The 24101-nt window shown below is 53.9% G+C and overlaps 1 protein-coding gene across 1 annotated transcript in view; it reads left to right on the top strand.

Moving 5' to 3' along the window:
- Positions 1–23308, top strand: part of CACNA1S (calcium voltage-gated channel subunit alpha1 S) — a 268666-nt gene extending 245358 nt beyond the window's left edge. The window contains 5 exon segments of the mRNA XM_069946057.1: positions 6423–6550; positions 7154–7285; positions 20974–21176; positions 21255–21345; positions 23135–23308. Of these exon segments, the coding sequence (XP_069802158.1) occupies positions 6423–6550; positions 7154–7285; positions 20974–21176; positions 21255–21345; positions 23135–23155 (575 nt within the window). The 3' untranslated portion in view covers positions 23156–23308.
- The last annotated feature ends 793 nt before the right edge of the window (positions 23309–24101 follow it).

Below are 24101 nucleotides of genomic sequence, written 5' to 3'. Positions count from 1 at the left end.
CCCTCACCCATCAAAATAGCCCCTCCCACCAGAATCACCCTCACCCATCAAAATCGCCCCTCCCACCACAATCGCCCACTCCCACCAGAATCGCCCCTCCCACCAGAATCACCCTCACCCATCAAAATCGCCCCTCCCACCAGAATCGCCCACTCCCACCAGAATCACCCTCACCCATCAAAATCGCCCCTCCCACCAGAATCACCCTCACCCATGAAAATCGCCCACTCCCACCAGAATCGCCCACTCCCACCAGAATCACCCTCACCCATCAAAATCGCCCCTCCCACCAGAATCGCCACTCCCACCAGAATCACCCTCACCCATCAAAATCGCCCCTCCCACCAGAATCACCCCTCCCACCAGAATCGCCCCTCCCACCAGAATCACCCCTCCCACCAGAATCACCCTCACCCATCAAAATCGCCCCTCCCACCACAATCGCCCACTCCCACCAGAATCACCCTCACCCATCAAAATCGCCCCTCCCACCAGAATCGCCCACTCCCACCAGAATCACCCTCACCCATCAAAATCGCCCCTCCCACCAGAATCACCCTCACCCATCAAAATCGCCCCTCCCACCAGAATCGCCCCTCCCACCAGAATCACCCCTCCCACCAGAATCACCCCTCCCACCAGAATCGCCCCTCCCACCAGAATCGCCCCCTCCCACCAGAATCGCCCCACTCCCACCAGAATCGCCCCTCCCACCAGAATCGCCCCTCCCACCAGAATCACCCTCACCCATCAAAATCGCCCCTCCCACCAGAATCACCCTCACCCATCAAAATCGCCCCTCCCACCAGAATCGCCCCTCCCACCAGAATCACCCTCACCCAACAAAATCGCCCCCTCCCACCAGAATCACCCTCACCCATCAAAATCGCACCTCCCACCACAATCGCCCACTCCCACCAAAATCGCCCCTCCCACCAGAATCACCCTCACCCATCAAAATCGCCCCTCCCACCACAATCGCCCACTCCCACCAGAATCACCCTCACCCACCAGAATCACCCTCACCCATCAAAATCGCCCCTCCCACCAGAATCGCCCTCACCCATCAAAATCGCCCCTCCCACCAGAATCGCCCACTCCCACCAGAATCACCCACTCCCACCAGAATCACCCTCACCCATCAAAATCGCCCCTCCCACCAGAATCGCCCTCACCCATCAAAATAGCCCCTCCCACCAGAATCACCCTCACCCATCAAAATCGCCCCTCCCACCACAATCGCCCACTCCCACCAGAATCGCCCCTCCCACCAGAATCACCCTCACCCATCAAAATCGCCCCTCCCACCAGAATCGCCCACTCCCCACCAGAATCACCCTCACCCATCAAATCGCCCCTCCCACCAGAATCACCCTCACCCATGAAAATCGCCCACTCCCACCAGAATCGCCCACTCCCACCAGAATCACCCCTCACCCATCAAATCGCCCCTCCCTACCAGAATCGCCACTCCCACCAGAATCACCCTCACCCATCAAAATCACCCACTCCCACCAGAATCGCCCCTCCCACCAGAATCGCCCCTCCCACCAGAATCGCCCCTCCCACCAGAATCACCCCTCCCACCAGAATCACCCTCACCCATCAAAATCGCCCCTCCCACCACAATCGCCCCTCCCACCAGAATCACCCTCACCCATCAAAATCGCCCACTCCCACCAGAATCGCCCACTCCCACCAGAATCACCCTCACCCATCAAAATCGCCCCTCCCACCAGAATCACCCTCACCCATCAAAATCGCCCCTCCCACCAGAATCGCCCCTCCCACCAGAATCGCCCCTCCCACCAGAATCGCCCCTCCCACCAGAATCACCCCTCCCACCAGAATCGCCCCTCCCACCAGAATCACCCCTCCCACCAGAATCACCCCTCCCACCAGAATCGCCCACTCCCACCAGAATCACCCCTCCCACCAGAATCGCCCCTCCCACCAGAATCACCCTCACCCATCAAAATCGCCCCTCCCACCAGAATCACCCTCACCCATCAAAATCGCCCCTCCCACCAGAATCGCCCCTCCCACCAGAATCACCCCTCACCCATCAAAATCGCCCCCTCCCACCAGAATCACCCTCACCCATCAAAATCGCCCCTCCCACCACAATCGCCCACTCCCACCAAAATCGCCCCTCCCACCAGAATCACCCTCCACCCATCAAATCGCCCCTCCCACCACAATCGCCCACTCCCACCAGAATCACCCTCACCCACCAGAATCACCCTCACCCATCAAAATCGCCCCTCCCACCAGAATCGCCCTCACCCATCAAAATCGCCCCTCCCACCAGAATCACCCACTCCCACCAGAATCACCCACTCCCACCAGAATCACCCTCACCCATCAAAATCGCCCCTCCCACCAGAATCGCCCCTCCCACCAGAATCACCCTCACCCATCAAAATCGCCCCTCCCACCAGAATCGCCCCTCCCACCAGAATCACCCTCACCCATCAAAATCGCCCACTACCACCAAAATCACCCCTCCCACCAGAATTGCCATCACCCATCAAAATCCCATCAAAATCGCCCCTCCCACCAGAATCGCCCACTCCCACCAGAATCGCCCCTCCCACCAGAATTGCCCTCACCCATCAAAATCGCCCCTCCCACCAGAATCGCCCTCACCCATCAAAATAGCCCCTCCCACCAGAATCACCCTCACCCATCAAAATCGCCCCTCCCACCACAATCGCCCACTCCCACCAGAATCGCCCCTCCCACCAGAATCACCCTCACCCATCAAAATCGCCCCTCCCACCAGAATCGCCCACTCCCACCAGAATCACCCTCACCCATCAAAATCGCCCCTCCCACCAGAATCACCCCACCCATGAAAATCGCCCACTCCCACCAGAATCGCCCACTCCCACCAGAATCACCCTCACCCATCAAAATCGCCCCTCCCACCAGAATCGCCACTCCCACCAGAATCACCCTCACCCATCAAAATCGCCCCTCCCACCAGAATCGCCCCTCCCACCAGAATCGCCCCTCCCACCAGAATCACCCCTCCCACCAGAATCACCCTCACCCATCAAAATCACCCCTCCCACCACAATCGCCCACTCCCACCAGAATCACCCTCACCCATCAAAATCGCCCCTCCCACCAGAATCGCCCACTCCCACCAGAATCACCCTCACCCATCAAAATCGCCTCTCCCACCAGAATCACCCTCACCCATGAAAATCGCCCCTCCCACCAGAATCGCCCCTCCCACCAGAATCACCCCTCCCACCAGAATCACCCCTCCCACCAGAATCGCCCCTCCCACCAGAATCGCCCCTCCCACCAGAATCGCCCACTCCCACCAGAATCACCCTCACCCATCAAAATCGCCCCTCCCACCAGAATCACCCTCACCCATCAAAATCGCCCCTCCCACCAGAATCGCCCCTCCCACCAGAATCACCCTCACCCATCAAAATCGCCCCTCCCACCAGAATCACCCTCACCCATCAAAATCGCACCTCCCACCACAATCGCCCACTCCCACCAAAATCGCCCCTCCCACCAGAATCACCCTCACCCATCAAAATCGCCCCTCCCACCACAATCGCCCACTCCCACCAGAATCACCCTCACCCACCAGAATCACCCTCACCCATCAAAATCGCCCACTCCCACCAGAATCGCCCACTCCCACCAGAATCACCCACTCCCACCAGAATCACCCTCACCCATCAAAATCGCCCCTCCCACCAGAATCGCCCCTCCCACCAGAATCGCCCCTCCCACCAGAATCACCCTCACCCATCAAAATCGCCCCTCCCACCAGAATCGCCCACTCCCACCAGAATCACCCTCACCCATGAAACAAAAAAAGGTCCTTCAACCAAGCCGACTCGAGGAGACTCTCTACACTCTACTATGGCGTCTCCTTCCTCTCCATCACTCTGACAACCTAAGGTAGAACCTTCACCGAACCTGGCCTTCCTGACAGTGATTTCCACCACAGAGATCCACAGAATCCATGCACGCTACCTTTAGGTGTGAGGTTACTGCAGCTGTGGAAACATTCACTATACAAGTACACAAACCCTGCTCCAACGCACCTCAGACTAAGAGCTACGCTGGACTGAGGAGGCCAATGCCCTTGAGGAAGACAAACACGGACTTACTGGCCAGGACCACAAGATTGCAGCACTTAGGTCACAAAGAGTGAATCTCTGCATGAGAGGCCTCCCCGAGAGTATTACAGCCCTTTAGGAGACCCCATTCAGGAGAACTGCTTCCTCAGGTACCTCCAGAGAACGTCTGCATCGCATTGGTCAAGCACTGGGCCATCCCAGGACTGCACATGCACCCAGGGCCGTAGTCCTCAATATTCATTATCCTAAAACTGCACATAGGCTTCTCGCTGCCTCCAGAACTCCAGTCCTACCAGAAGTACCAGGCACCATCAGCCCAATGACCCTAGCATGACGGCAGGAACATTGACCTATGACCTTGTGCTGCAGAAAGCAAAGATCAAGCACCTCTGAAATGTTCCTTTTGCCCCGGTGTTTATCTGGGACCACAGCAGCACATCATCTGCTCCTGGGAAGATGGACAATAAATCCTGGAACACCGAACTATCCCAATGGATCTTCTGGCACCATGATACCTAGACCAAGGCCACCCGATAGCACCTGGAAAACAGTGGGATGAACCCTAGCAGCCCAGCAGGATCCTCCAGCCTCCAACCACTGATCAGCACACTAGGCCTGTCCCGTCTCCCACAAGACTGATGCCCCCCCGCCCTGGTCCGGAGATCACTACTTGTAGTTCCCGCTTCTCACACCTTGTGTTCTGGTTCCATCCCATGTATTACACCCATCTTACTGAGGGGGGGGGGTTCTTTTCTGATGGGGTTTGTGCTGCCCCCCTAAGTGCCAGATGCCGGACCTTTTGTCTTTTTGACGTCCTCTGACACTGACAAGGGATCACACCTCCCAGTACATTTGTTACTTTTCATTTACTTCCTTTACCTTGTATGTGTAAAGTTTTATCCCATAACTCCCCAGAAGAAACAAGCCGAGCTTCTCTGGAAGCCACCACGCTGACATAACCAATGGCCCGGCCCCGCCACGCGAGCCGATCGCCCGGCTTAGTATTGGAGCAATTAGAGGATCTCAAGTCCCAGTTAGTAAACCAGTATGTAATATAAATCCCAAAGTATATAAACTATATAAAACAAGCACTCATGTCTCCAAAAAGGAAAAAAGTTCCAGCTCTTAGAATGACGCAATAGAAAGAAGGAAGAAATTGGTTTGACCCATAATGTCCGCACTGGCTGGAGGGTATGGGTTACATCATGGAAAGCCTAAGTCCATGGAGGCCCATCTTATAAGGGTTTAATGGCATTGACCGGAGGGGGGTCAGATAAGCCCAGATAATAACAACTGAGGCTTCTCTACAGCCATTCAATAACTTTAGTAAAGGGGCTCTCCAGCATTAGAAAAACATGGCCGCCATCTTCCACAGACAGCACCACTCGTCTCCAGCTCAGGTGCGGGTTGTAATTAATGGACAGAATGATGGACCCACAGGTGGATGAATGGACAGGTGGATGGACAGACGGAATGAGTGATGGACGAGTGATTGATGGAATGACGGATGGAATGATTGGACGGACAGCTGGATGGATGGAGTGATGGATGGCATTTCGGATTGAATGATTGATGGACTGACAGGTGGATAGACAGATGGATGGACAAAACGATGGCTGGATTGACGGATGAAATGTCGGATGGAATGATGGAATTACGGACGGTTAGTTGGATGGACAGATGGAGTGATGCATGGACGGAATGATGGACGGACGGACAAATGGATGGATGGACAGATGGAGTGATGGACGGGACGGAATGATGGAAGGACGGACGGGCAGATGGAGTGATGGACGGGACGGAATGATGGATGGACAGACGGACAGATGGAGTGATGGACGGGACGGAATGATGGATGGACAGATGGATGGATGGACAGACGGACAGATGGAGTGATGGACGGGACGGAATGATGGATGGACAGACGGACAGATGGAGTGATGGACGGGACGGAATGATGGATGGACAGACGGACAGATGGATGGATGGATGGATGGACGGACAGATGGAGTGATGGACGGGACGGAATGATGGATGGACAGACGGACAGATGGATGGATGGATGGAGGGACAGATGGAGTGATGGACGGGACAGAATGATGGATGGACAGACGGACAGATGGATGGATGGATGGAGGGACAGATGGAGTGATGGACGGGACAGAATGATGGATGGACAGACGGACAGATGGATGGATGGATGGACGGACAGATGGAGTGATGGACGGGACAGAATGATGGATGGACGGCCTTGAGACAGTGCGTCTTCCTTCTTATTTCTAAGCATAATTCTGTTTTCTTTACCAGATGATGAAGTGACTGTTGGAAAGTTTTACGCCATCTTCCTCATACAAGAACATTTCAGAAAGTTTAAGAAACGTCAGGAGGAATATTACGGCTATCGGCCGAAGAGAAAGAATGATGTGGAGATCCAGGTAAGTGAATGTAATTGTATATATAATGGGGTATATAGATTAGTATATGGGGTATATATTAGTATATGGAGTATACATTAGTATATGGGGTATATATTAGTGTATAGAGTATATATTAGTATATGGAGTGTATACATTAGTGTATGGGGTATACATTAGAATATGGGGGGTATACATTAGTATATGGAGTGTATACATTAGTATATGGAGTGTATATTAGTATATGGGGTATATATTAGTATATGGGGTATATACTAGTATATGGAGTGTATACATTAGTATATGGGGTATACATTAGTATATGGAGTGTATACATTAGTATATGGGGTATATACTAGTATATGGAGTGTATACATTAGTATATGGGGTGTATACATTAGTATATGGAGTGTATACATTAGTATATGGGGTATATACTAGTATATGGAGTGTATACATTAGTATATGGGGTATATACTAGTATATGGAGTGTATACATTAGTATATGGAGTGTATACATTAGTATATGGAGTGTATACATTAGTATATGGGGGGTATATACATTAGTATATGGAGTATATATTAGTATATGGAGTCATGTGCATCCCGTGTCACCTGCTCCAGGCCGGTCTGCGTAACGCGGAGGAAGAGGCAGGAGAAGGAGAGCTGAAGCGCGCCATATCCGGGGACCTGACCCCTGAGGAGGAGCTGGAGAGAGCCATGGTGGAGGCCGCCATCGAGGAAGGGATATACCGGGTGAGATAGTCGCTGCCTGACCCTCCTGCTGTATCTCACAGTGGTCACATATATAGATACTGTATATCATCTGTGTCTATATACCCCAGTGTGAGGAGCAGGGCAGCAGTGGTCACATATATATATATATACTGTATATCATCTGTGTCTATATACCCCAGTGTGAGGAGCGGGGCAGCAGTGGTCACATATATATATATATATATATATATATATATATATATATATATATATATATATATACTGTACTAGAAAATGTACCCGGCGCTGCCCGGGTATAAAGTGTCAGTGTGTTAATTAGATTTGTTCTAAGGTGCCCAGGAGGCCAATCTAAAGGTATTGTTTCATCTGAGTTAATCAGTGGAATTAGTGTATACCTGTAGTGCATAGTTGGAGGGGTTCTGTATACCCACAATGTATAGTTTTTAGGGGTCTCGCATATCTGTAGTGCATAGTTGGGGGGGCTGTATACCTATAGTGTATAGTTGAGGGAGGTCCTGTATACCTGCAGTGTACAGTTGGTGAAGGTCCTGTATACCTATACTGTATAGTACGGGGGTCCTGTATACCTGTAGTATATAGTTGGTGCTGTATACCTGTAATGTATAGTTGGTGGAGGTCTTGTATACCTGTAGTTTATAGTTTGAGGGTCCTGGATACCTGTAGTGTATAATTGGTGGAGGTCTTGTATACCTGTAGTATATAGTTTGGGGGTCCTGTATACCTGTAGTATATAGTTTGGGGGGTCCTGTATACCTGTAGTAAATAGTTTGAGGGTCCTGTATAACTATAGTATAGAGTTGGTGTAGGTCCTGTATACCTGTAGTGTATAGTTTGGAGTCCGATATACCTGTAGTATATAGCTGGTGGAGTTCCTGTATACCTATAGTATATTTGGGGTCCTGTATACTTGTAGTATAGAGTTGGTGAAGGTGCTGTATACCTGTATTATAGAGTTGGTGTAGGTCCTGTATACCTGTAGTGTATAGTTTGGGGTCCTGTATACCTGTAGTGTATAGTTGGTGGAGGTCCTGTATACCTGTAGTATATAGTTTTGGGGTCCTGTATACCTGTAGTGTAAAGTTTGGGGTCCTGTATACCTGTAGTATATAGTTTTGTGGAGGTCCCGTGCACTTGTAGTGTATAGTTTTGGGGTCCTGTATACCTGTAATGTCCTGTATACCTGCAGGGTTGTATTTACCCGTATGGCAGTGTTATTCAGTCACAGAGTGTCGGTATTGGTCAGGTCTAGTATAGCAGTGTTATCCAGTCACAGTATGGCAGTATCGGTCAGGTCTGATATGATGGTGTTATCCAGTCACAGTATGGTGGTATTGGTCAGGACTGGTGTGGCGGTGTTACCCAGTCACAGTTTGCCGGTATTGGTCAGGTCTGGTATGACAGTGTTATCCAGCACAGTATGTCGGTATTGGTCAGGTCTGGTATGACAGTGTTATCCAGCACAGTGTGGCGGTATTGGTCAGGTCTGGTGTGGCAGTGTTATCCAGTCACAGTATGGCGGTATTGGTCAGGTCTGGTGTGGCAGTGTTATCCAGCACAGTATGGCGGTATTGGTCAGGTCTGGTGTGGCAGTGTTATCCAGTCACAGTATGGCGGTATTGGTCAGGTCTGGTATGACAGTGTTATCCAGCACAGTATGGCGGTATTGGTCAGGTCTGGTGTAGCAGTGTTACCCAGTCACAGTTTGGTATATCTGTTGTGCCCTGTATATACATGTACTGTATGGATGGAGTAGGGGGTCCTGTATATACATGTACTGTATAGATGGAGTAGGGGGCCCTGTATATACATGTACTGTATAGATGGAGTAGGGGGCCCTGTATATACATGTCCTGTATAGATGGAGTAGGGGGTCCTGTATATACATGTACTGTATAGATGGAGTAGGGGGTCCTGTATATGCATGTGCTGTATAGTTGGAGTAGGGGGTCCTGTATATACATGTACTGTATAGATGGAGTAGGAGGTCCTGTATATACATGTAGTGTATAGATGGAGTAGGGGGTCCAGTATACATGTACTGTATAGATGGAGTAGGGGGTCCTGTATATACATGTACTGTATGGATGGAGTAGGGGGCCCTGTATATACATGTACTGTATAGATGGAGTAGGGGGTCCTGTATATACATGTACTGTATAGATGGAGTAGGGGGTCCTGTATATGCATGTGCTGTATAGTTGGAGTAGGGGGGCCTGTATATACATGTACTGTATAGATGGAGTAGGAGGTCCTGTATATACATGTAGTGTATAGATGGAGTAGGGGGTCCTGTATACATGTACTGTATAGATGGAGTAGGGGGTCCTGTATATACATGTACTGTATGGATGGAGTAGGGGGCCCTGTATATACATGTACTGTATAGATGGAGTAGGGGGCCCTGTATATACATGTACTGTATAGATGGAGTAGGGGGTCCTGTATACCTGTACTGTATAGATGGAGTAGGGGGTCCTGTATATACATGTCCTGTATAGATGGAGTAGGGGGTCCTGTATATACATGTACTGTATAGATGGAGTAGGGGGTCCTGTATACATGTACTGTATAGATGGAGTAGGGGGTCCTGTATACATGTACTGTATAGATGGAGTAGGGGGTCCTGTATACATGTACTGTATAGATGGAGTAGGGGGTCCTGTATACCTGTACTGTATAGATGGAGTAGGGGGTCTACCAGTTATTACTGTGTGAAAATGAAAGCAGTAATCCTATTGGTTGCTAAGGCTCCAACTGCCGTGTCTGCTGCAGCTAATTATATCACCTGTGTTTGCAGTGAGGAGATTTTCCCATTCATCTCTATGGGGCGCCTCTCTTTCCCCTCCCCCTCTCCTCCTGTACATCTGGCGGGGACGGGACAGTCGCTAAAACCTTCCCGGGCACCCAATGTATCTGTGGGCCAAATTTGGGGTCAAACGGTTCAGGCGTTTGGAAGTCTATACGGGACAGACAGACAGACAGAAAGAAGGACAGACAGACTTTGATTTTTATGATATAGATATCATCTGTATCTATATACCCCAGTGTGAGGAGCGGGGCAGCAGTGGTCACATATATATATATATATATACTGTATATATACCCCAGTGTGAGGAGCGGGGCAGCAGTGGTCACATATATATATATATATATATATATATATATATATATACTGTATATCATCTGTGTCTATATACCCCAGTGTGAGGAGCGGGGCAGCAGTGGTCACATATATATATATATATATACTGTATATATACCCCAGTGTGAGGAGCGGGGCAGCAGTGGGCACCAAGTAAAGGGAAACTCCAGCAAAGAAAAAAATCTGTCAACTCATCCGGTGTCAGTCAGCTATATACAGAAGGTGTGATTTACTTCTATTATAATATCTCCAGTCTTCCAGTACTTATCAGCTGCTGTATGTCCTATAGGAAGTGGTGTATTCTCTCCAGTCTGACACAGTGCTCTCTGCTGCCACCTCTGTCCATGTCAGAGACTGTCCAGAGCAGCAGCAAATCCCCATAGGAAACCTCTCCTGTTTAGAGACATGTCAGAAGTTTTGGTTGAACGGGTCGGAGTGTTCAGACTGCAACCGATCAGGAGAACAAGGCGGCAGACGGCCAGGCTCAGCCCAATCCTCTCCCAGCTCTGCCTCACGCATAATGAAAGTCTATAGGACATGTTGTGTCTTCACACTGACAGAGCGGGGAGTAGACCGCGCTGCACTGAGATCCACTCCCCACCTGTTCTGATCAATCTGTGTCTCCCGGCATCATTGTGTCAGTACAGTGCCGCGAAGATGTAAGCTGTTCCCCCCTGTATGACGGGGGGGAAATGCTGTATGACGGGGGGGGGGAAATGCTGTATGACGGGGGGGAAATGCTGTATGACGGGGGGGAAATGCTGTATGACGGGGGGGGAAATGCTGTATGACGGGGGGGAAATGCTGTATGACGGGGGGGGAAATGCTGTATGACGGCGGGGAAATGCTGTATGACGGGGGGGGAAATGCTGTATGACGGGGGGGGGGGGAGTGCTGTATGATGGGGGGGGGAGTGCTGTATGACGGGGGGGGGAGTGCTGTGTGTGTGACGGGGGGGGGGGGAGAGTGCTGTGTGTGTGACGGTCGGGAGGGCTGTGTGTGTGACGGTCGGGAGGGCTGTGTGTGTGACGGGGTGAGGGCTGTGTGTGTGACGGGGGGAGGGCTGTGCGTGTGACGGGGGGGGGGAGTGCTGTGTGTGTGACGGGGGGGGAGTGCTGTGTGTGTGACGGGGGGGGGGCTGTGTGTGTGACGGGGGGGGAGTGCTGTGTGTGTGACGGTCGGGAGGGCTGTGTGTGTGACGGGGGGAGGGCTGTGTGTGTGACGGGGGGGGGAGTGCTGTGTGTGTGACGGGGGGGAGTGCTGTGTGTGTGACGGGGGGGGGGGCTGTGTGTGTGACGGGGGGGAGTGCTGTGTGTGTGACGGGGGGGGGGGGAGTGCTGTGTGTGTGACGGTCGGGAGGGCTGTGTGTGTGACGGTCGGGAGGGCTGTGTGTGTGACGGGGTGAGGGCTGTGTGTGTGACGGGGGGAGGGCTGTGTGTGTGACGGGGGGGAGGGCTGTGTGTGTGACGGGGGGGAGGGCTGTGTGTGTGACGGGGGGAGGGCTGTGTGTGTGACGGGGGGGGGAGTGCTGTGTGACGGGGGGGGGGGAGGGCTGTGTGTGTGACGGGGGGGAGGGCTGTGTGTGTGACGGTCGGGAGGGCTGTGTGTGTGACGGGGGAGAGGGCTGTGTGTGTGACGGTCGGGAGGGCTGTGTGTGTGACGGGGGAGAGGGCTGTGTGTGTGACGGGGGGGGGGGGGGCTGTGTGTGTGACGGGGGGGAGGGCTGTGTGTGTGACCAGGGAAGGGGGGAGGGCTGTGTCTGTGACCAGGGAAGGGGGGAGGGCTGTGTGTGTGACCAGGGAAGGGGGGAGGGCTGTGTGTGTGACCAGGGAAGGGGGAGGGCTGTGTGTGTGACGGGGGGGAGGGCTGTGTGTGTGACGGGGGGGAGGGCTGTGTGTGTGACGGGGGGGAGGGCTGTGTGTGTGACGGGGGGAGGGCTGTGTGTGTGACGGGGGGGGGGGAGTGCTGTGTGACGGGGGGAGGGCTGTGTGTGTGACGGTCGGGAGGGCTGTGTGTGTGACGGGGGAGAGGGCTGTGTGTGTGACGGTCGGGAGGGCTGTGTGTGTGACGGGGGAGAGGGCTGTGTGTGTGACGGGGGGGGGGGCTGTGTGTGTGACGGGGGGGAGGGCTGTGTGTGTGACCAGGGAAGGGGGGAGGGCTGTGTGTGTGACGGGGGGGAGGGCTGTGTGTGTGACGGGGGAGAGGGCTGTGTGTGTGATGGGGGGGAGTGCCGTGTGACGGTCAGGTGGGAATGCTGTGTGACGGGGGGGGGAGTGCTGTGTGACGGGGGGGGGGGGAGGGCTGTGTGTGTGACGCGGGGGAGGGCTGCGTGTGTGACGGGGGCGGGAGGGCTGTGTGTGTGACGCGGGGGAGGGCTGTGTGTGTGACGGTCGGGAGGGCTGTGTGTGTGACGGTCGGGAGGGCTGTGCGTGTGACGGGGGGGAGGGCTGTGTGTGTGACGGGGGGAAGGCTGTGCGTGTGACGGGGGGGGGGAGTGCTGTATGTGTGACGGGGGGGAGGGCTGTGTGTGTGACGGGGGGAAGGCTGTGCGTGTGACGGGGGGGGGGGGGGGGCTGTGTGTGTGACGGGGGGAGGGCTGTGTGTGTGACGGTGGGGAGGGCTGTGTGTGTGACCGGGGGGGGGAGTGCTGTGTGACGGGGGGAGGGCTGTGTGTGTGACGGTCGGGAGGGCTGTGTGTGTGACGGTCGGGAGGGCTGTGTGTGTGACGGGGGGGAGGGCTGTGTGTGTGACGGTCGGGAGGGCTGTGCGTGTGACGGGCGGGAGGGCTGTGCGTGTGACGGGGGGGAGGGAGTGCTGTGTGTGTGACGGGGGGGGAGTGCTGTGTGACGGGGGGAGGGCTGTGTGTGTGACGGTCGGGAGGGCTGTGTGTGTGACGGTCGGGAGGGCTGTGCGTGTGACGGTCGGGAGGGCTGTGTGTGTGACGGGGGGGGAGTGCTGTGTGACGGGGGGAGGGCTGTGTGTGTGACGGTCGGGAGGGCTGTGTGTGTGACGGTCGGGAGGGCTGTGCGTGTGACGGTCGGGAGGGCTGTGCGTGTGACGGTCGGGAGGGCTGTGCGTGTGACGGTCGGGAGGGCTGTGCGTGTGACGGGCGGGAGGGCTGTGCGTGTGAGGGGGGGGGGAGTGCTATGTGTGTGACGGGGGGAGGGCTGTGTGTGTGACGGGGGGGGGGAGTGCTGTGTGTGTGACGGGGGGAGGGCTGTGTGTGTGACGGGGGGGGAGGGCTGTGCGTGTGACGGGGGGAGGGCTGTGCGTGTGACGGGGGGGGGGGGAGGCTGTGTGTGTGACGGGGGGGGGAGTGCTGTGTGACCGGGGGAGGGCTGTGTGTGTGACGGGCGGGAGGGCTGTGCGTGTGACGGGGGCGGGAGGGCTGTGCGTGTGACGGGGGGCGGGAGGGCTGTGTGTGTGACGGGGGGGGAGTGCTGTGTGTGTGACGGTCGGGAGGGCTGTGCGTGTGACGGGGGCGGGAGGGCTGTGCGTGTGACGGGGGGGGGGAGTGCTGTGTGTGTGACGGGGGGGGGGAGTGCTGTGTGTGTGACGGGGGGGAGTGCTGTGTGTGTGACGGGGGGGGGGGAGTGCTGTGTGTGTGACGGTCGGGAGGGCTGTGTGTGTGACGGGGGGGAGGGCTGTGTGTGTGACGGGGGGGGAAGGCTGTGCGTGTGACGGGTGGGAGGGCTGTGCGTGTGACGGGCGGGAGGGCTGTGCGTGTGACCGGGGGGGGAGTGCTGTGTGACGGGGGGAGGGCTGTGTGTGTGACGGTCGGGAGGGCTGTGTATGTGACGGGCGGGAGGGCTGTGTGTGTGACGGTCGGGAGGGCTGTGTGTGTGACGGGGGGGGGGGGGAGTGCTGTGTGACGGGGTGGAGGGCTGTGTGTGTGACGGGGGGGAGGGCTGTGTGTGTGACGGGGGGGAGTGCTGTGTGACGGTCGGGAGGGCTGCGCGTGTGACGGTCGGGAGGGCTGCGCGTGTGACGGGGGGGGAGGGCTGCGCGTGTGACGGGCGGGAGGGCTGCGTGTGTGACGGGGGGGGGGAGGGCTGTGTGTGTGACGGGGGCGGGAGGGCTGTGCGTGTGATGGTCGAGAGGGTTGTGCGTGTGACGGGCGGGAGGGCTGTGCGTGTGACGGGCGGGAGGGCTGTGCGTGTGACGGGGGGGAGGGCTGTGCGTGTGACGGGGGGGAGGGCTGTGCGTGTGACGGGCCAATGATTACACAGGTCAACAGCATTTTTGGGGCCAAAGATATTTCAACGAATTTAGGGTAACTTTGGGGTGCTGATTCTGAATATGTCATCAGTTTTGCCAGATTGGCTCAAGTTTTTGAGAATTTTCGTGAAATGTGTAAAAAAAAAAAAGACGTAATTTGCTACACGCGCATTAACTTTATTGCTATTGTCACGAATACAATAAATTTTACAAAGTAAATGTTGATTTTAGTTTATTTTAACTAGTTTTAGAAGACTGATGTCTCTGTGCCCGTCTGCATATAGTAGTGCAGCACACAATGTAAAATGCGTCCAGGAGCAGGGACACCAGTCTGATGCCGGACTCTCCCTGTCTGTGTTCTTGTATGGGGGCAGGAACAGCTGTCAGGAGGCACAGAGCAGGCAGTGAGCTGGAGCAGCTAGTGATGTCTGCCTGCTCAGCTGCTCCATGACACTGACGAGCAGCCTGGGAGTGACCAGATGGGTGAGGTTTTTTTTTTTTACTTATATTATGGAAGGAGATTGGGGAACAGGGGCAGGGCTAATCACTACTGGGGGGCACAGGAGGGGGCTTATCACTACTAGGGGGCACAGGAGATGGGATCATTACTACTGGGGGGCACAGGAGATGGGATCATTACTACTGGGGCACAGGAGATGGGATCATTACTACTGGGGCACAGGAGATGGGATCATTACTACTGGGGCACAGGAGCTGGGATCATTACTACTGGGGGCACAGGAGCTGGGATCATCACTACTGGGAGCACAGGAGCTGGGATCATCACTACTGGGGGCACAGGAGCTGGGATCATCACTACTGGGGGGCACAGGAGCTGAGATCATCACTACTGGGGGCACAGGAGCTGAGATCATCACTACTGGGGCACAGGAGCTGGGATCATTACTACTGGGGGCACAGGAGCTGGGATCATCACTACTGGGAGCACAGGAGCTGGGATCATCACTACTGGGAGCACAGGAGCTGGGATCATCACTACTGGGGGCACAGGAGCTGGGATCATCACTACTGGGGGGCACAGGAGCTGAGATCATCACTACTGGGGGCACAGGAGCTGAGATCATCACTACTGGGGCACAGGAGCTGGGATCATTACTACTGGGGGCACAGGAGCTGGGATCATCACTACTGGGAGCACAGGAGCTGGGATCATCACTACTGGGGGCACAGGAGCTGAGATCATCACTACTGGGGGCACAGGAGCTGAGATCATCACTACTGGGGGCACAGGAGCTGGGATCATCACTACTGGGGGCACAGGAGCTGGGATCATCACTACTGGGGGCACAGGAGCTGGGATCATCACTACTGGGGGCACAGGAGCTGGGATCATTACTACTGGGGCACAGGAGCTGGGATCATTACTACTGGGAGCACAGGAGCTGGGATCATCACTACTGGGAGCACAGGAGCTGGGATCATCACTACTGGGGGCACAGGAGCTGGGATCATCACTACTGGGGGCACAGGAGCTGGGATCATCACTACTGGGGGCACAGGAGCTGGGATCATCACTACTGGGGGGCACAGGAGCTGAGATCATCACTACTGGGGGCACAGGAGCTGAGATAATTACTACTGGGGGCACAGGAGCTGGGATCATTACTACTGGGGGCACAGGAGCTGAGATCATTACTACTGGGGGCACAGGAGCTGGGATCATTACTACTGGGGCACAGGAGCTGGGATCATCACTACTGGGGGCACAGGAGCTGGGATCATCACTACTGGGGGCACAGGAGCTGAGATCATCACTACTGGGGGCACAGGAGCTGGGATCATCACTACTGGGGGCACAGGAGCTGGGATCATCACTACTGGGGGCACAGGAGCTGGAATCATCACTACTGGGAGCACAGGAGCTGGGATAATTACTACTGGGGGCACAGGAGCTGGGATCATTACTACTGGGGCACAGGAGCTGGGATAATTACTACTGGGGGCACAGGAGCTGAGATCATCACTACTGGGGGCACAGGAGCTGGAATCATTACTACTGGGGCACAGGAGCTGAGATCATCACTACTGGGGCACAGGAGCTGAGATAATTACTACTGGGGGCACAGGAGCTGGGATCATTACTACTGGGGGCACAGGAGCTGGGATCATCACTACTGGGGGCACAGGAGCTGGAATCATTACTACTGGGGCACAGGAGCTGGGATAATTACTACTGGGGGCACAGGAGCTTAGATCATCACTACTGGGGGCACAGGAGCTGGGATAATTACTACTGGGGGCACAGGAGCTGGGATCATCACTACTGGGGGCACAGGAGCTGAGATCATCACTACTGGGGGCACAGGAGCTGGGATCATTACTACTGGGGCACAGGAGCTGAGATCATCACTACTGGGGGCACAGGAGCTGGGATCATTACTACTGGGGGCACAGGAGCTGAGATCATCACTACTGGGGGCACAGGAGCTGGGATCATTACTACTGGGGCACAGGAGCTGGGATCATTACTACTGGGGGCACAGGAGCTGGGATCATCACTACTGGGGGCACAGGAGCTGGGATCATTACTACTGGGGGCACAGGAGCTGGGATCATCACTACTGGGGGCACAGGAGCTGGGATCATTACTACTAGGGGGCACAGGAGCTGGGATCATCACTACTGGGGGCACAGGAGCTGGGATCATTACCAGTGACCTCCAGAGCGCCCCATTACCAGTGACCTCCAGAACGCCCCATTACCAGTGACCTCCAGAGCGCCCCTTTACCAGTGACCTCCATAGCGCCCCTTTACCAGTGACATCCATAGCGCCCCATTACCAGTGACCTCCAGAGCGCCCCTTTACCAGTGACCTCCAGAGCGCCCCTTTACCAGTGACCTCCAGAGCGCCCCTTTACCAGTGACTTCCAGAGCGCCCCTTTACCAGTGACCTCCAGAGCGCCCCTTTACCAGTGACCTCCAGAGCGCCCCCTTTACCAGTGACTTCCAGAGCGCCCCTTTACCAGTGACCTCCAGAGCGCCCCTTTACCAGTGACCTCCAGAGCGCCCCTTTACCAGTGACCTCCAGAGCGCCCCTTTACCAGTGACCTCCAGAGCGCCCCTTTACCAGTGACCTCCAGAGCGCCCCTTTACCAGTGACCTCCAGAGCGCCCCTTTACCAGTGACCTCCAGAGCGCCCCTTTACCAGTGACCTCCAGAGCGCCCCTTTACCAGTGACCTCCAGAGCGCCCCTTTACCAGTGACTTCCAGAGCGCCCCATTACCAGTGACCTCCAGAGCGCCCCTTTACCAGTGACCTCCAGAGCGACCCTTTACCAGTGACTTCCAGAGCGCCCCTTTACCAGTGACTTCCAGAGCGCCCCTTTACCAGTGACCTCCAGACCGCCCCTTTACCAGTGACCTCCAGAGCGCCCCTTTACCAGTGACCTCCAGAGTGCCCCATTACCAGTGACCTCCAGAGCGCCCCATTACCAGTGACTTCCAGAGCGCCCCTTTACCAGTGACCTCCAGAGCGCCCCATTACCAGTGACCTCCAGAGCGCCCCTTTACCAGTGACCTCCAGAGCGCCCCTTTACCAGTGACCTCCAGAGTGCCCCTTTACCAGTGACTTCCAGAGCGCCCCTTTACCTTTGACCTCCAGAGCGCCCCTTTACCAGTGACTCCCAGAGCGCCCCTTTACCAGTGACTTCCAGAGCGCCCCTTTACCTTTGACCTCCAGAGCGCCCCTTTACCAGTGACCTCCAGAGCGCCCCATTACCAGTGACCTCCAGAGCGCCCCTTTACCAGTGACTTCCAGAGCGCCCCTTTACCTTTGACCTCCAGAGCGCCCCTTTACCAGTGACTTCCAGAGCGCCCCTTTACCAGTGACCTCCAGAGCGCCCCTTTACCAGTGACTCCCAGAGAGCCCCTTTACCAGTGACTTCCAGAGCGCCCCTTTACCAGTGACCTCCAGAGCGCCCCTTTACCAGTGACCTCCAGAGCGCCCCTTTACCAGTGACCTCCAGAGCGCCCCTTTACCAGTGACCTCCAGAGCGCCCGTTTACCAGTGACTTCCAGAGCGCCCCATTACCAGTGACCTCCAGAGCGCCCCTTTACCAGTGACTTCCAGAGCGCCCCTTTACCAGTGACCTCCAGAGCGCCCCTTTACCAGTGACTTCCAGAGCGCCCCTTTACCAGTGACTTCCAGAGCGCCCCTTTACCTTTGACCTCCAGAGCGCCCCATTACCAGTGACTTCCAGAGCGCCCCATTACCAGTGACCTCCAGAGCGCCCCTTTACCAGTGACCTCCAGAGCGCCCCTTTACCAGTGACCTCCAGAGCGCCCCTTTACCAGTGACTTCCTTTTAAGAGACCCGTACGTCATGCGCCCATAAGAGGTGTTCAGAGCAGGGCCGCGCGGCGATCCCGCTCTGAACCGCCGCGGTCCCGGTGGGGGGGGGAGGGGGGGGGGAAATAACCCTAACCCCAGGGGGGAAATAACCCTAACCCCAGGGGGGAAATAACCCTAACCCCAGGGGGAATAACCCTAACCCCAGGGGGGGGGAATAACCCTAACCCCAGGGGGGGGGGAATAACCCTAACCCCAGGGGGGCTTCTAGTATATGTGTGAAAAAAAAATAAAGTGATATTATTAATAAAAATCCCCCTCCCCTAATAAAAGTCTGAATCACCCCCCTTTTCCCAGGTTATAAATAAAAGTAAATAAATAAATAAACATGTTTGCTATCGCCGCGTGCGTAATCGCCCGAACTATTAATTAATCACATTCCTGATCTCGTACGGTAAACGGCGTCAGCGCAAAAAATTCCCAAAGTGCAAAATCGCACATTTTTGGTCGCATCAAATCCAGAAAAAATGTAATAAAAAGTGATCAAAAAGTCGTATATGCGCAATCAAGGCACCGATAGAAAGATCACGTCATGGCGCAAAAAATGACACCTGACACAGCCCCATAGACCGAAGGATAAAAGCGCAATAAGCCGGGAATGGAGCGGTTTTAAGTGACGTATATTTGGTAACAATGGTTTGAATTTTTTACAGGCCATCAGATACAATATAAGTTATACATGTTATATATCATTGTGATCGTAACGACTTGAGGAACATGCATAACAAGTCAGTTTTACCCCAGGGCAAATGGCGTAAAAACAAATTCCCCCAAATAAAAGAAATGCGTTTTTTTTTTCAATTTCACCACCCATATATTTTTTTCTGGTTTCGCAGTGTACTTTATGCAAAAATTCAGCCGTCATTGCAAAGTACAATTAGTGACGCAAAAAATAAGGATAAGGGATCATGTGGGTCTCTAGGTGGAAAAATGCAAGTGCTATGTATGGCCTTATATACACAAGGAGGAAAAACCGAAAACGCAGAAAAGAAAATGGGCCCCATCCTTAAAGGGTTAAAGGGACCAATTTTGCTCTTAAAGGGACATATTTCAGTCTTAAAGGGACTTTAAAAGCAAAATGGGTCCCTTTAAGACCGCCCTGGATCCCTTTAAGAGTGGCTTGGGTACTGTCCCTGTAAGAGTGGCTTATGTAATTCCCCTTACACAGAGACTTGGGTACCGTCCCTTTACGAGCGGTTTGGGTATTGTCCCTTTAAGAGCGGCTTGGGTACCGTTCCTTTAAGAGCGACTTGGGTACCGTCCCTTTAAAATCGGCTTGGCTACCGTTCCTTTAAGAGCGGCTTGGGTACCGTCCCTTTAAGAGCAGCTTGGATCCCGTACCTGCTACATGGCTGTCTCAGCTCTGCTATTTTACTGACTGAACTCTGCTACTTATAATGGTAAAGATCATTGCTCGGTTACCATGACAATCTTACTCATGTCGGGGAGACAAAATTGTTAAGGACCTTCCATATATTACACCTTCTATTGGCCAATAGTGGACATGTGACTCTGGATGGTGTGATACATTGCATGACGAGACCTTGGAGTTCCTATTGGCTGCTATATTTCAGCTATTTGCATATGTGCTGTGATTGGCTGTTCGCGGTTAGCCGAGGGCTTGGAAACGCAGTTTGAATGGAGTCTGTGCGCAAAGCGGTTCGGGCTGTATTAGGTGCAGAAAAATGGCTGGAAGAAGAAGAAGAAGAATACGGATTACAATATAGGGATTTTCAAGCACTATAATGAGTTGTTTATCAATATAAACAATAAAAGTTCTGCTCTGTAATATATATATATATATATATATATATATATATACATATTATATACATATATACACCCCCCCACACACACACACATATATATATATATATGTATACATACTCACACACACACACACACACATACCACCTGTTATCCGTATTGTTCCTCATATTTCTCTTTGTGTCTTTCAGAGGACAGGAGGATTGTTTGGGCAAGAAGACGGTTTTCACACGGAGCCCATAAGCCCTATGCACACGACGGTGACCAGCCAGCGCCCCCTACGCTTCTCTGAAGCCGGTGGCGAGGACCTAGACTCCCCTGTATTCCTACCAGATCCAGTATTTTTCCCACCACCAAGGAGAAACCGCAATACAAATAATAGCAAGAAAGCCAGGTGCGTAGTAATGCTGCCACCATTCGGAGGACTATCTATTTGTCGTATAAAATATGTTACTGATTCTTCATTTTCTAGTGGATTTGACCAAGGCCTCACTACCCCCAACTCTGTAAGAGCTCAGCAGACCGAAGAGCACTGGGACTCCGTCAGTACTGCCAGTCAAGAGGTAAAGGCTTGGGTTTTATATAGGATCCTGGTATGAGTTTCTGCCCAAAGCACAGACAGCAACAAATACTCACAGGCTACCATGTCAAAAGACAACTGTAGTGATGACCCCCTCCTGTGCCCCCTGCAGTGAAGATCCCCCTCCTGTACCCCCTGGCAGTGATGATCCTCCTCCTGTACCCCCTGGCAGTGAAGATCCCCCTCCTGTACCCCCTGGCAGTGATCAGTGATGATCCTCCTCCTGCACCCCCTGGCAGTGATGATCCCCCCCCTCCTGTGCCCCCAGTAGTGATGATCCCCCTCCTGTACCCCCTGGCAGTGATGATCCTCCTCCTGCACCCCCTGGCAGTGATGATCCCCCCCCTCCTGTACCCCCTGGCAGTGAAGATCCCCCTCCTGTACCCCCTGGCAGTGATGATCCTCCTCCAGCACCCCCTGGCAGTGAAGATCCCCCTCCTGTACCCCCTGCAGTGATGATCCCCCTCCCTTACCCCCTGGCAGTGATGATCCTCCTCCTGCACCCCCTGGCAGTGATGATCCCCCTCCCTTACCCCCTGGCAGTGATGATCCTCCTCCTGCACCCCCTGGCAGTGATGATCCCCCCCTCCTGTGCCCCCAGTAGTGATGATCCCCCTCCTGTACCCCCTGGCAGTGATGATCCTCCTCCTGCACCCCCTGGCAGTGATGATCCCCCCCTCCTGTGCCCCCAGTAGTGATGATCCCCCTCCTGTACCCCCTGGCAGTGATGATCCTCCTCCTGCACCCCCTGGCAGTAAAGATCCCCCTCCTGTACCCCCTGGCAGTGATGATCCTCCTCCTGCACCCCCTGGCAGTGATGATCCCCCCCCCTCCTGTGCCCCCAGTAGTGATGATCCCCCTCCTGTACCCCCTGGCAGTGATGATCCCCCTCCCTTACCCCCTGGCAGTGATGATCCCCCTCCCTTACCCCCTGGCAGTGATGATCCTCCTCCTGCACCCCCTGGCAGTGATGATCCCCCCCCTCCTGTGCCCCCAGTAGTGATGATCCCCCTCCTGTACCCCCTGGCAGTGATGATCCTCCTCCTGCACCCCCTGGCAGTGATGATCCCCCCCTCCTGTGCCCCCAGTAGTGATGATCCCCCTCCTGTACCCTCTGGCAGTGATGATCCTCCTCCTGCACCCCCTGGCAGTAAAGATCCCCCTCCTGTACCCCCTGGCAGTGATGATCCTCCTCCTGCACCCCCTGGCAGTGATGATCCCCCCCCTCCTGTGCCCCCAGTAGTGATGATCCCCCTCCTGTACCCCCTGGCAGTGATGATCCCCCTCCCTTACCCCCTGGCAGTGATGATCCCCCTCCCTTACCCCCTGGCAGTGATGATCCCTCTCCTGCCTCCCCAGTATTGATGATCCCCCCCTGCTGTGCCCCCCCAGTATTGATGCCCCCCCTGCTGTACCCACCAGTAGTGATACGCCCTCCCCCTTTCCCAAATCTCCTTTTATAATTAAGTAAAAAGAACAAACGACTGAACTCCTGGGCTGTTTTAGATGAAGGGGAAGCTGAGTCATAGGGGTGGTCCGCAGTCCCTGTCTGAACGCTCCAATTCATCAGAGCCCTGTCCAGTCTGAAGTTAGTACTATCCTTTATCTGTTTAGAGTTGGGCCTTGTTCTCGTAATCCTTGGACCCGCGGAGCTGCCCAGTGGGCATCATGGATCTGGCTGCTGGACTGTAGAGTTACGAGCGCAGAGGATACAGTTTGGGTCCGAGGAGTCATTGAACACTTCTGTAAATGGCCTCTTCTTCTTCTTCTAGGAGCTGAATCATCATTACTGAAACTTTGAAGCCGTCTGACCTAGTCTGCCCCAAAGAACGGACACAGAGATGCCAACGGACTCTCACTGCCACCATTCATTGCACTGGACCTGAACTTGTCACTTTTCCCATCCGACCTCAGTCCAATAATAAAACTTTTTCAGTTTGATTAAATTTGTTGTGTTTTTATGTTGTTGGCGTTTATATCACTTTTATGACTTTGGATTAGGACGCTGGAGAAAGAGATGATGCAGCCAAGACTTATATACTGTGCGTGTCATAAGAACGTGGTTTAGGCTGGGTTCACACTGCGTTTTTGCAATCCGTTTTTTTCATCTGTTTTTTAAAAAAAACGGATGCATTTGTGTGCATCCATTTTGATCCGTTTTTCCATTGACTTCTATTGTAAAAAAAACGGATGAAAACTGATCCATTTTTTTTTTAACGGACACAAAAATAGTGTTGGCTACGTTTTTGCGTCCGTCAAAAAAACGGATCCGTTTTGATTAGTTTTTTTTTTACAATGGAAGTGAATGTAAAAAATTATCAAAACAAATGCATCTGTTTTTTTCAAAAAAAGGATTGCAAAAACGCAGTGTGAACCCAGCCTAAAGGGAAACTCCAGCAATTATGCTTTCAAATCAACTGGTGTCAGAAAGTTATATAGTTTTGTAATTTCTACAGAAGACTCTCCAGTCTTCCAATATTTATCAGCTGTTGTATGTTCTGCTGGAAGTGGTGTATTCTCTCTTCCAGTGCTTATCAGCTGCTGCATGTGATGGTAATGGGATAGCCCGAGCCGTAGACCAGTGGTAATGGGTGAGCCCAGACCATTGAGTAGTGATGAAGCTGCTGGCTCTGGAGAGACTATGGCCGTAAATTAGAATACAACTACAGCTTTGTGTTCTCCCGCCATGATGGGCATGATGGGAATTGTAGTTTTAGAACCGCTGGAGGGCGGAGAGTG

The sequence above is a fragment of the Dendropsophus ebraccatus genome, chromosome 11 (genome assembly GCF_027789765.1).
Source record: "Dendropsophus ebraccatus isolate aDenEbr1 chromosome 11, aDenEbr1.pat, whole genome shotgun sequence".
Classification (NCBI taxonomy): domain Eukaryota; kingdom Metazoa; phylum Chordata; class Amphibia; order Anura; family Hylidae; genus Dendropsophus; species Dendropsophus ebraccatus.
This window is presented reverse-complemented; position numbering and strand designations above follow the sequence as displayed.